The 15,115-nt window shown below is 25.5% G+C and overlaps 1 protein-coding gene across 1 annotated transcript in view; it reads right to left on the minus strand.

Moving 5' to 3' along the window:
• LOC114129640 (limbic system-associated membrane protein-like) overlaps positions 1 to 15,115 on the minus strand; it is a 516,827-nt gene that overhangs the window by 55,497 nt on the left and 446,215 nt on the right. The window contains exon 4 of the mRNA XM_027994441.2: positions 10,990 to 11,111. Within this exon, the coding sequence (XP_027850242.2) occupies positions 10,990 to 11,111 (122 nt within the window). The remainder of the gene's footprint in view (positions 1 to 10,989; positions 11,112 to 15,115) is intronic.

Genomic DNA, 15,115 nt, shown 5'->3' on the forward strand with positions numbered 1-15,115 from the left:
AGTATACACTGATAAAATCCATAATTTTTAAATCAATACATTTTTGTTCTTGCTCAAAATGTAAAATAATAATATATGTTATTTACAAGAGCAAAATACAAAATGCAAAATGTTTTTATTTTCGTTTTCAATTAAAATTTAATGGTATATTATTGTATGAAGAAAGGAATTTAAAATTACTTTTCACCGTTTAATCTACTGCGTGTTGTAGGTAAGTATAGTTAATGAAAAATTTAAAAATACTAATAAAGTCACAGAGTTAAGTAGATTATATAACAATAAAAATTATCAAATAAATTGGGTGAAGGATGGTCGAGACCATTTGTTTTTTGGTAGTTTATAATTCCAAAGAAAAGTGCTTATATAGCTGTTATTTAGAGGTTTCTCAAAAACAATTTTATAATATTATCATCTCATTTATAAGAATTGAAATTGAAAAACTTGTGAAATTTACATCATATCCGGTTTATTTATTTCACGAGGCACAAAGATGTTTTATATCAACTTTTTTTTTCTTATAATATAAGTACAATTTGTAATTTAATTTTTGATCTCGGAACATTCTTTTTTTTTACATAGTTATCAAAGTGAATATTTAAAAACCTCGTTTGTAATAGTGCCTAAAGCTAAATTTGATTTATTGTAATAATTACTTTCATATAGTAGCTACGATTATTTCAGCGAGAAGGGAAAAAATATATTAAAATTGAGTTTTTGTTATCAATCCGTGCATATTGAACAGCAAAACAACATCATGTATCTATTTATATTTATACTATTAAAAGCCTCCTACCGACGATTCATACTATCGCCTATTCACGTCGTCCGGTCAGTATATAGACAATAATAAATACAAATATAATAATATCACTATATTAAAGTTATTATAAAATTGTCTGCCTTCGGATCTAAAGTCGATATTATTATTATTATTCATTCGCGCAGTACAACGGAACAATAATTTCTGTTCTCGATGTTTATTTTATTTTTTATTTGATGTTGTTTTTGTTGAACACACAAGCAAAACAAATGCCATCGTTACACAAAATAAATCCTATTATCGTTTTAATTTACAATGGGAAAATTGATATTTTACGTATTTTACGGGTATGGTATCATAATTAATTGCGTCGTATTCCATTCGTGCTTTTAAATTAAATAAACTAAACATATTTTGCTATTTAATTAAGCACGACTGTAAATAATAACCATATTATATAATCATATGTTCGCTGGTCGGTATAATAGTTATCAAATATATTACAATGATCGTTAAATGGAGTAAATAATAAAATATGTTTTGTGCGTATGGACAATATAATAATGTAATAAGTAATCACTATTTTAATATAACGCAAATGTTTTATGTGTTACGCATACAGTATAAAAATATACGAGTAAGTAATAGGCATAACACGAGTATACGCGAAAACGACGAAAAATATTCACTCAAAATTAATATTCCGAACGCGGTGTTTGTATGATATCCGAGTATTCAATTATTATTACCGAGAATAAAAGTATACAAGAGTATTTTACATTTAACGTTTGAAAATGTTTAATATTTTGTTTTCCAGTAAACCTAACCGTCCATATCAAAACTATACGGTCCCAAGATTCACGGCAGCGTTGACACTACCTAACTCAATTTTTAGCACCTGAACAAGCAATTAGGATTTTTAAAAGCTGCACAATCTTAATATATTTTTTATTTTATTTATTTTTTTAGTCAATTTATGAATACAAAATTTCAAACCAATAACCTCATCCCACATTGTTCTGCGTGCGCGTGAGCCGAACAATATGAATATTTATAGGAATTATAATGTAATACAACGACGTGTGTTTTAATATTATGTTTACAGTACCAAAAAGGATATTCTAAAGCCATAATATCTTTGGTTTTATCGCGAGTGTCGTATTTCGTATTGAGTTCAACATCGGAATACATAAATGGAAAACATTTTTAAAAGGTTTTATCTTTTTATCTCTACATTCACATTCTCGCGCACGCAGACAAACAGGGTTTCCGTCAAATTTTCAGCCCCATGTCCTTGGTGTTGAATTGTATCAAAAGTTCCCAGTAAATCATAATATGTAGCTGACGGAAACTTGTGCGAAATGAAATACTTAATGCGTTGTACACACGTTTATTCTATGTGTATACAGCGTTTTAAGTTTTTGAACACGCACATAAATAACGCAGAGAGTAACGAGAGTCTGCCGTATAATGGAAACAGTTGACTAACATTAAGATTATTTCAGATATCACAATAAACGAGCAATGCGACGAATCACGTGTGTATAGAAAATCAAAAAAATCACGCTATTTGAGATTTAAAATTACATTTCTTAATGAGTAATAGGATTCTGTTTTTATTTTCATTATATCCGTGTGCTTAAAATAAAGAATATAGTTAGTTCTCTTCGTCAATATTATAAGTTCTACACTCGAGGAGAAGTTAGATGCAAGCCATTGTATAGTAATTTGTGAAACATAAATATGCCAAAATTCTACTCTTGCTTAATTTACATAATAAAGCGTATTCGTTCGTAAAAAAAAAGTAGTAATAGTAATAATAATCATTATTTATCGTTTGAAAATAAGAAGAAAACACTTCGATACATATACTTTACACAGACAGTGCAATGTAAAATATAGAAGAAAGTTAACAGTTTTGAAAGTTTTTATTAGTATAATATTTACCACCCAAAATCGATTAATCGACGAATTAGCAGTAAAGGTTTGCTAGAGATCGCCTTTATCCGAAAAATTACCAAAAATAAAAACAAAATAGAAAAGCATAAATTCAATATAATATAGCTCCGTCCAATGTGAACGCAATCCTACAAACTGGACTGTTTATATAGGTACACATAGAAATCAAATCGATATTATAGACATAATATTGTATTATATGGATTTATTTTAGTCATAGAAAAAAAATATCTTATATCGCCATACAACTATAATACAAAGTATTAACTATAATGATAATTGAGCAATACAATTTTTTTTATAGAAAATCGATATTAGGTACATTGTCTAAAATGTCTAAAAGTAGCATAATATATTATGTCGAGTGAACAATATTAGGTATATGATTAAACTGCAATTTTTAAGTTGATAAGCATTATTATAATAATGTATAGTTTAATATCCATCGAATTTTTCAATACTTAAATGTTTGATAAGTAATTACGTAACACAATAAGTAATAATTTAAAATGTGTTTCAAAATAAATTAGAGATTAAAAAAAAAAAAGATTAAAGACAAGTTCAATAAATAATTTATGTATATTTTTTCAAAGATATTATTTAATAATTAATTTTTAATTAATTATAACGATGTTATCTTTTTAAACTTTAATCATCAGTTAATCATAGAGAAGGTAGTTTTTTTTTATCAAACACAGTCATATAATTATAATACGTATACATGTAACACATTTACATTATTTAAATGGTGTAATTTTCCATCTACTTATTTTACACAAAAACATCTCGGACTGTAGTACAAAAATTTTGTTATCCAATAATATAAACTCATAATGATTTATTTTCGAATGATAATACTTGTTATTGCTGTTGGGGTATTTTCAATTTTTACAGATTATAAACGAATCAAGTGTGGTGGCCGGCCCAATAATAATTGATAATTATGATTTTTCCGATTCGATTATTCTTTTCGAAGTAAAATAGTAATAATTGTTTACACATTTCACGAAAGCACTTGGAGAATTTGGACTAAAGTTTTCGAATTGTTCATATAATATACCCTCGGGATTCTATTCAACAGTTAGGATGGTGCAAGATAATATCATCTGAAAAGTATAGATAAAAGAGGCTAAAACACACCTTTCCGTTTTGTACAAAAACATATCTTTCAATGTCGTGTTGCATATAGTACGTGTAACTTCACTTTGTCTCTTTGTTATAATACTAACAGCTATAATGGTATACACAGTACACACGATAATATATACGTGTAGGTCAATTTGCGTGAGGGAAAATAATTTTAAAAAATCGTCTCTGCCAGTTTTACTAAAATGTGCTTTTGACACTTTTATCATACATGAAAAAATACTTAAGCTCATGACTTTGACTTCAAATGGTTTAGGAGAATAATAATAATAAAAATATAGTAAAGATTCTTAATTGCCTTAATTTAATACAAAAGCTTTATAAACACATTTTAAATAATGGTTACTGAGCGCTGTGACCTATATTGCAACAGACGAATAAAAATTCAAAATTGCACAAATTATATTTTAACAACTTTGTGATAAACACACTTTCACCATTTAGGATACAAGAGCGTCACTAACTGTATTTTTTAAAACCCTATAGTTTCATATAGCAATGTTATGATCGTGAATTATTTTATGCGAACATTATTTTTATGATACGTACAACTGTACAAGTATAATGTATGTATTACCTATATCGTTTTATTCAACACACACCATGTTACTGATTCTTACAATCAACATTTTATTTTTAGATTTTCATAAATTTTTCTATATCTCCGCAAATACAACTATTATTTTTTAGATATTATGCTATTGATATTCTTAACAATGCAAATAAACAAATATTCGATTTTATTGTTTCTTATCTTTTTTTTATAAGATGATTTTCCAAGCATTTATACTCTCTTTTTTTATCAGTAATGCAGTTATTCAAAATCTGATTCTTGGAATTATTAAAATAAACTCGCATATCCTATTTTTAAAATCCGTAGATTTTTTTTCTATTTAAGTGGTGTCATGTGAACGTATAAATTATTATTTTTTAAATGACAACCCTGTTTCTCTATTGTTATTATTTATTTGACAGCAATTCTTTGGAAAATGTTTACTTATCAAAATCGAAATTCAAGATAGTAGTTGTTGTGTTATTTAATTTTGTGTATAGATAAAAATAAGTTCATTACAATGTATAATATGGAAAATATGAGAGATGCAATGAGTTGAAAATTGTAGTATTTAATATTAATCCATCAGCATTTATGATTAACAAAAATTGTTAAGTATAATAAACAGTAGACCCATTATTTTATTGATTTTATATTTTTGTAAAATCATTTTTAAGGAGTATGTTATTCTTGATATATTATATATTTTACTAACTGAGAAATTATTTATTCGAATTGGAATTGTGAACCAGACTCTAGCTAAAAAATATGATATTAATATAGGTAAAAGGTACCTCCGATGGGAATAAGGTTTTTCATATTATTTCTATGTGTCGTATGGAACGGCCAACCCGCGCTATGTTACGATGTATATTATTTTTTCTTCTCCCTCGGACACGGCTGCTGGCAGTGTGTCGCGAGCTCGTAACGACGAATTTGCGAATAATAATTTAATCTTTGAACATTTTCCTTCGAAAGAATCGTGTATGTATATATCAACGCGAATAACACGGAGCGGCGGCCATGGGTCGGCAGGATTGCGGTCGGATAGGTGAGCCAGTGGAAGTGGCCACGACGGACACGGATGGCAAATAAATAAATATAAATAAATGAAAAAGAAATCCTCGTGACGGCGGCTGCGATGACCACGGTTGGGGAGCAGTCGAGGAATATTGTTAAAAGGGTATATGACCAAATGCATATAATACGCTCACGATCTACAGGGGCAATATAAGTCAAATGGTAATATATCCAGGCGAGCCGTTATTTAATAGAACGTCAGCATGTGGAGGTCACGGGTCACGTGGGTAGCGAGGGTGGAAGAGATGAGGCAGCCATCCACACCGCACGCGGGTACGTAGCGGGCGAAACAGCTATAGGTAATAATATATATATATATATATTATAATATTATACCTTTATCCTCGCGTTCACCGTATTCACTGGAGGCACTTTGCCACGGATGAATTTTATGATCGTTTCTTTAACGCATTTTTTTTTCATTTTTTTTTTTTTTTATATCGCACGTGTGGATGTCTTAGAACGGATATACAGTGAGGGCCGCGAGACTCTTAACCGCGTTACACTGTACCAACGAATACATGGTTATTACCATGTACGAAGCTTCGGGTCAGGTACAGGGAATATTTTTTCGACATCGAGTGGACTCTTATAGGAATTTTTATTGACGTTTTTCAATTTGTCCACGTAACACAGTAATTAATAATTATTATCAATTTGGTTATATGTACTTAAATTTAGATTCCGCGCGGAGCGAAAAATATATTAAAAAAAAAAAAAATGGTGCATGTTTATTTTTTATGTCTGTCATCACTATCATTACCTTTTGACCTAGTAGGTAGTAAAAAAGTTTAATGTCTTGTATGGTACGAAAGAGAATCTAATTGGTGTATTGGGAGGGGGGTTTCAATAAATAGATTTCAGTAAAACCAGAATAATTACACAACACCTGTTCTGTTTTCGACAAAATCAATTTTGTTATTTTGTTATAATTCAAAATCTAATAACCGCAAACATATGATAAAATATTTTGATTCCTTTGTGCTATTTATAGACATTAGTAATTTTCATTTGTTTTTTTTAGTTTTGTTTCCATAAACAATGATGAAACAATTATTCTCGAGCAAAAAGCTGGAAAGTGTTATTATGGTTTCTCAAAGGTTGTTGCAAATGGCATTAAAGCAAAACAGAGCGTAAATCTACAGTCATTTTCTAAAAACGTTTGAAGTCAGAAATAAGTTTATTTATAGTATCAATATTTACGAATCGTGAATTATACATTTAACTTATTTCACATTGAAATTATTGAAATTATGTAACAAAGGTTCCCATCTACACTCCAAACAGTCAAACGAAGTTAATTAAGTGTGAGGGAGGAGGTATAACCGTTTGATTGTGACTTACTGTTTTTGTATTGGCTGTACCCAATATACATAAACCATATCTTTAGTAATATGTAACAGACAAAATTCAAAATGTTAATATAAGTCTTAACATATATTACCTGTAGAACAATTTATCGAGTGATTAATTTAACTCAAAACACTCACTATTTTAAAATCTTTTTTGCTTTTTAAATATATTTTTACTATATTCTATAATTTTTAGTCGTTGTAAAAACATTTTTCAAAAAACGATATAATTCTTTTTATTATTTTTATTAACAGAATACATCTTTAATTAGTTTATTCCATGGCAGAATATTTTTTAGAGTACATACATTTTTAAAACCAAGTCTTGGACGAGAAGGTAGCTCGTGGGTTATGTGTATTATAATCGATAAAGAGCGTGAAGTCGTACTGGAGTACAAGAGTACTCCGAAAATGTTGATCAATTACTCCGCTCATTTAAACTTTAACACCTATAGGCTATAACTAAATAAAACCGATTCACCAAAATTTGATTTCTATAAATAGCAATTCTCCAAATGATACTCTGCTTCAGAATATAAAATTAAAGATGGTATGTTGTCATTAAAAAAAGTAAAAAACTTAAATACCTAATTATAATGATAAAATATAATTTTTTTTCAAAAATTTTGTTTTGTTTAGAAAATAACTTAAAATATAATTATTCAAAAATGTTATTGTTTTTTTAAATAATGAGTATTTTATATTAAATTAATCACTCCGTATATAGTTATAATGATATTAAATATAAACATTTCTTTTTTCAACCCATTTGAATTCTACTCGGCTAAACTATATTTTATATGATATGCTAAAATATTTTTAAAAGACTTGACAGCTTGTGATTAAAAAAAAAAAAAAAAACAGAAAATTATATTATGATGCGGTTTTTTGCGTTTCATTAACTCAACGTTATTCTGACGTTACAACTACATCAAATCAGCATATATCTTCATTCTTTAGGGACGCGTTAATATATTGTATGCTACAACTAAACATTGTTTTAAACTATTCAATTTAATGTTTTCACCCGGATGGTTGAAAATTGGCATTGGTAGAAACTTCTATCGGAAACATAAAATATTTAGTTTTTGAACAATGTAACGCATTTATTTTGGATTTAAGAATAGTGTGAAACTAAACTACTATTTATTAAGTGGACTATTGATTATTCATATTGAGTAGGTTACTGTAATTATTGATTTAAGTATTGATAAGTAAAACTTATTTTCGACAATAATGAAAATATAAACCATTATTGACGTATCTATCGTAAAATGGTATAAAATATATTTGGATAAAATAATTGAACTAGGTATTAAAATATTTTATTAAATATATAATTTATGAAAAAAATAAAAATTTCGAAATTTCAAATGGCTATAAAGTATAAATACATCAAAAAGAACCAACAATATATTTTGAAAACAACATAATGTCTAAAAAATTCTAGCATTTATTTGAGATAACAGTACCTAATAAGTCCATACTATTATTTTAAATTTCTAAATTATGAGATAAATATATTTTTTGAATTATAAAAAAAATTATTTAAAAAATTATATTTTGTTTAATTATTCTATATATCGTTAAAATCTGAGATTTAACGACTAAAAAACGTGAAAAAACTTTTTAAGGCATTAACTATCAAAATTAAAAACGCGCTCTGTAATTAGTAATATATAATATAATGTCTTTAACTGTTATAAATGTTTATTTCATGGTATTTTTGGTATACTCAAACTAAAAAAAAAAAATAAAAAACAAATGTTTGTTCACGCGATTCTTAAAAATTGGAAGTACCTAATTTATAGTGTTAATTTATGTAAATATTTTAAAAATTAAAATACTTTTTTCCATTCAGTATTCAAATACATTTAATGTTTAGTACCTATAAGATGGTTTCAGGGAAAGAATGTAGTACCTACCTATAGAGAAACAGCACAATGCAATACTCTATTTTTTATAATTGCCAATAAACATACAGCAACATAAATTGTTTTGAGAGTTAAATTTCACTGATCAGGGAGTTAGTATGGATGTCATAAATTTTCTATTGGCTAACTGTCAAACATCACCAATGTAAGTATCTGATGTAATGGACTGTAACTATCAATTGTCAATTAATTAGTTTCTAAACAATATTTATATATTTGTATACATTAAACTTATGTACCTATTTTATTTAAATGGCTAAACTAACAATTTCAGTTAAAATATGTTTTAATGTTAATAGTTAATTTTTACTAAGCTAGTATTCAAAATATTTTAGTCTATATTTTTTTTTATTATACTTTATAGTGGTTATACATATATAGGTTTCTTGATTTAGATTTTCAACTAATATAATACAGTTTTTGAAAAAAAAACACGAGAGTTAATTATATATTAATAAAATATAAATTAATTGTTATATAATAAAAGTTGCACAATATGAGTAAAATATTTTTTTTTAGATAAAAAAATCGATTGGATAATATTTATAATATGAACATTTTTTTTTCAAATGAAAAGTTTTATTGCCTTGAATTTAAATGGTTATCATCTTGATATTTAAAACTGTTTTGTATCGAGTACATTCAAAACTAAAATATTCAGTTGGATATTATCGAGTCAAGTTGATTTTTACCGAGAATTTTAATATATAAATATTATATGAACACGTTAAAAGGAACAGTATTAAAACTTATGACAATTAAACGTTATTCGTATTTTAATGGGGTATATGATGACTGTTAGGAGTATCGTCAAAATTCTAATTTTGATAGTGGCGTTAAATGGAATTGAGTTGAGTTGAAATTGTGTTCAGTTAATACTTCAATATTTCCTATTGTCATCAAACATAACAGCCATTTTGCCTTTGGGCCATAGTTGCATTTTCATTGTTATTACTACCTACGGCATTATTACTATAAATTCCATTTATCTCGGGACACCTCATTAACACCATCCTGACCCAATTATTAATGTGTCTTGTAATAATTCTATATCTAGCTGGATTTGTTTTATCTCAACATGAATTTCTTTCTCTTTTTCTTATTATTATTATCGTGTATAGTTATATGGACTTATTGTAATAATTTATTATTTTCGTCGTTGCGGGTCATTTCAGTCATGCTCATTTTTCCTTGTAATCTATTGTCTATTTTGAAGAATTGACATTATCTAAGAATTTATTTTCTTTGTTCGATAATATGATAAATTCTTTAAAATGCATTATCAGTGTCAATAAAAATGTATACAAAAATATATTTAATACGACTATTCTTTCTCCTTTTTTTACGACAATGAAATAATAATATTGACATTTTTATCCTAACATTTTATTTCATCGACTGCCTTTTGTTAACTTTTACTTCGAAGATTATACTAATTAAAACACAATTTTTATTTTAAAATAAAATGATTTTTAAATCTATAATATTTGTTAATTACATTAAACAACATTTCTGCAGACATTAAGTTTTTCATTAAATATATATCTACTCTAAAAAAATGCTTTGTTAATACCAAATATTTTTTTAAACATGTATTGACAATATTGAACATTGAAATAGGGAATATTATAATATTTGTAGTATAGTATTCGATTTAATTTAAAGAATATTATCTGTTAAGAATTAAATTGTAAAGTTCATTACGTGACAGTTGAGCATTAAAATGTGAATGTTACTTTTCAAAATACAATATTTTCTATGACTTCATATATCTATAGTATTACATATGAAACACTTGAAGACTATTATGTTTTTCACTCTACCGTGGAAAACTTATTGTAATTGAATTTTTCACTCAACTTCAAAATTCATCATTTCCCGTTAATATGCAAGTATTTTTATTTAGAGTAAAATGTTATTTTTCAATTTTATGGTAATTCATTTTAATATATTTTAAAATTAAAATTGCTGAATTTACTATCTATTACATATTTTAATTCAGTTCAGTAAACACATTTTTATTAAATTCTTATTAATTATACACATTATTTAGTACTTATATATACAAAAAATAAAATTATAAATGCAAGATTGAAAAATCGTAGTTCTTTAATAAATTGGCCATAACTTCATAACTTACAATAATAATACGAGTATAATTTATTAGTAGATCACTTTTTACAAAAAAAATATAAAAAAACTTACTTTACGTGACCATGTTATTGTTGGTGGTGGGTTTCCTGTTGAATTGCATTGAAGAGTCACATCTGACCCTTTTTTTGCACTCACTTTTCCATTTGATGTTATACCAATGATCCTGGGTGGAACTAAAAAAAAAATAAATAAAATAAAATAAATATACTGATTAGATGTACAATATAGATACTAAAAAGGTTTAGAAAAAATTATTTGTACTAGATGTTCTTTTTATTCTTGTTCACATATTTTTTAAGATTTCTCAAAATACATCATCAAATATATTTGATTTTAAGTATAAATAATACATTTTAATATTTCTAATGACACAAATTATTGTAGATTTTATATATTTTGATGAAATTAATTTCATATTAAATTTTAGTTTTAAAATACATTAATGCTTTAATTTTATTTAGATTAAATTATTATGATAAGTGAATAATAAAAAACAAAAATAAATACAATCCATCAAAGTTTGTCATAGAGATTGCCTAATAATCCATGACTATATCAGTCCATATCCACACAATATGAGTTATTTTTCATTTAAATAATATATTTTTTCAGCTCATTCATAGAAAATTTCATCACCTCCTTTTAACTTAACAACATTATTAAAGGGATAGAATATTAAACAATTTATCTAACACATTGAATAGTTTTGAATTATATTAATTAAAAATAAATAATATTCTTAATATTATAATATTGCTTTTAATTATTACTTAACTATAACACAAGTTTAATTTTATATTCTGAATTTATAATAACATTAAGAAGTCACATTTTATATATTATATAAAAGATAAGATTTATTTTATCGTTTATATATTCCCTGTGTTATACAATCTGTAAAAAGCAAAAAAAAAAAATAATATTTTTTTTCAAAATTATATTTAAAAATAAATAATGATGGTGAAATATAGATAGATTTGAAAGTAACCGTATTCCAATAAAAAAATGTTATATTTTCAACAAAACAATAAATAATTAAATTTAGGTGAATGAAATTTGTTTTACGTTAGATAAACGTGAAATACTATTTATTCGATCATTATTTATTCACACAAAAGGTTTTTTATAGCGTACAAATAATTTTTTTTAGTTTTTTAAGTGTATTTGTTATAGATTTTATAAATTATTTTTTTTAGAATTCTACATCTAAATATTAATTTTAAAATATTTTTCCCATAGAATAGAAAAAAATCAAGCATTGAAAGATTAATATAGTTTATATTTGCGTTATGAAATGAACTGTGAATTAATTTTTATATTTTTTAGACTTGGTATTCAGTATTAAAATAATTATTTTAATGTCATAATATTAAATAAGATTTATTCTTTGATAATTATTTCTTTCTTAATCTAATGTCAAGCCAGGGCAATCTTAATAGATAATCTTAAAACGATTTATGTTGTGTACGCACATTGTACAAAATAAATTCAATCATATTTATTTTCCAGGAAAGGTAATGATTTTAACGATGTTCTAATGTTTAGTATCAAGTTCAATCTTTAATGTCTTGCATTTTGAGCCATTATGTTAATAACAAGTAAATGAAGATGTATATATCCACTACAGAGGCGCAATGAAAACATACTTAGTTTGTATAGTGAGCTTTGAATAGTTTATTGCACATATTTTTCCAGCTCATGTCTACAGTTCTTGTAAAGAAACTACATTTACAAACATTCACTGTGATTATATATAGGTACTTAAATACGATATACCATTGCTCCTGAAACCCAACCCACAAATGTATTTAAATTTGTATTAAAAACACAAAATAGTTATATCTATTTATACGCATTAATAATTTTCAAATAATATGGATATGAATCACGAATGCCCAATAGCTAGACAACAATAAAAAGAATATTCTATTTTATATTTATCAATGATTAAATAATATAATATTTATTTCATAAAACATAGGTATATAATGTATAATATTTTCAAAGATATTGTCTTGTTTATGATAATAGAATCGTTTTGTATTTTTAATACACAGTTTGGAGAAAAATTGTTTATATAAAAATATACCTAGCTCATTTTCGTTGTTCTGTATTTTTAAATTTTTATAGTTTACTTTTAAATTTAATCATAATAATTTAGTAGTTATTGTGCCTCTAACATAATATAATACCATCGATTTGAGCAAAATAACAAGGTATTAACTTAATGAGTATAGTACGTATTTTCTTCCTCGAGTATAGAAGATGTAATATGTTGTTGTACAACATACATAATTTGACATTATTGCATTTTTTTTAATACAGCAAAAGTAAATTTATATTTTAATTTAAGAAGAAAGTTAAGCGTATATATTTTAAACTATAAGCTCTGAATGAAACAATATTTTTGTAATAATTGAAGAGAACATAACCTAACATTTAGCGGTGCCCAAAACTTAAATTATTTACTATATTTGAAATAGTTAGAATTTTTAAATTATTTAAATTTCAATTGGGCATATAAATACACTATTAATTATTATATATAAATATAAAGAAAGTATTATACAATTTGTTATACGAATAGTGTCAATGTGTCATATAAGAATTTGCAGTCTGTTTAAATCCACATATAACTATTAATTCATTTAATAAGCTAAAAATTCGTCTGAAATGTGTTTACTCCTAAGAATCATAATATTAGGTATTAAGTTTTTATATAAATCGAACATTGACTTGAACGGTGTTTGCAGGAGTCGCTATTTTTCAAATTGTGTGTCAAACAATGTTTATATTAAAAAAATATATATATATAAAAAAAAAAAGTCGATGTAGTAGTACTGTAGTAAGTATAGAAGTAGTAGCTCACTCGAAATCGAATACGATTTTATAGCCATGCAGATTATACGTTTTGGCTGATTAAACTTATAAAAATACTTAGACCCATATAATTTGAATTCTGATTTTGAACTAAACTGACATTCATAGTTCATAGTCCGGGGAAATAGTTTATAATAAAATTAAAATAATTTTTTTATTAATTTTAATTTAATAGTTACTTTTAAATACAAAGTTAATTTAAATTAACTATGATATCTTAAAATTAAAAAAAAAATAATTTTTGTATATTTTAATAAAATGTTTGTTCTATGTTTTGTCAACGGTTATATGCATATAATGAAAACGAAAAAGTGATTAGGTACTGGTTATACATAACTTAGTCAATTTTAATATTAATAACAATAAAAACAATAATAAATCTTTAGAAACTAATTTTTAACTATTTTTGTTGATGATTAATAATAAAAAAAATATTTGAATTTATAAAAATTCTAACTATAAGTACTAATACATTTTAAGTGTTATTTGTAGTTTATACATTATACTGTAACGGCCATCATTATCAACTGTTTGACTACTGTAATATAACTTGAACGAAAAGTGATAGTTGTTTCATTAAGATCAATAAGTGATTGTATCGTATCGTATTAGTATAGAACTTGGTCTTTGTACTAGAATTGTATCGTAATATAATGATTTATATAGTTTATAATGTACTTTATGATAATCGCATTATAAAACATTGTTTCGTTCATGTTATAGATATTTTGAGTTCAGTAATATTTTTGAGAGAAAATAATTTTGCAGTTTAAATACTGTAGACGCGCCGCAATCGTTATTGTCACTTCAGTAGAGACAATGTGTTTTAGGTGAATCAATTTCGAATGCGTCAAACAAGGGATGGCATTGGTATTCGTCCAAATCACTATATAAGAGCGACCGCTGTAGTCATAATGTGTGATGAAGACGCGGCGTATGAGTCTTTGGGGAACAATGAAAACCAAGATATTGGGCAAACGTACTTATTTTCTAGTTTGTTTCGTTTATTGTTGTGTTATTATTTTCGAGAAAATTCGTTAATTTAATATTGTGAAAATATTTTATATTTTCATTGAGACAATTAGTACTGACAACAACAACAACAACAAAAATGATAATAACAATAATAACAATAATAATATGCATAAAACGGTTGCAGCTTCCACAATTCATTCATTAATAAAGACTATTGAAACTTTTATTTTGCACTCGAGTTATAATATAAACATTTATGAAGCAATTACGTGTTTATTTACTTTCTAGTGTTTTAAATAATCAATATTTCGTTTCAAATGGT

Source organism: Aphis gossypii, chromosome X, assembly GCF_020184175.1.
Source record: "Aphis gossypii isolate Hap1 chromosome X, ASM2018417v2, whole genome shotgun sequence".
NCBI classification, from domain to species: Eukaryota; Metazoa; Arthropoda; class Insecta; order Hemiptera; family Aphididae; genus Aphis; species Aphis gossypii.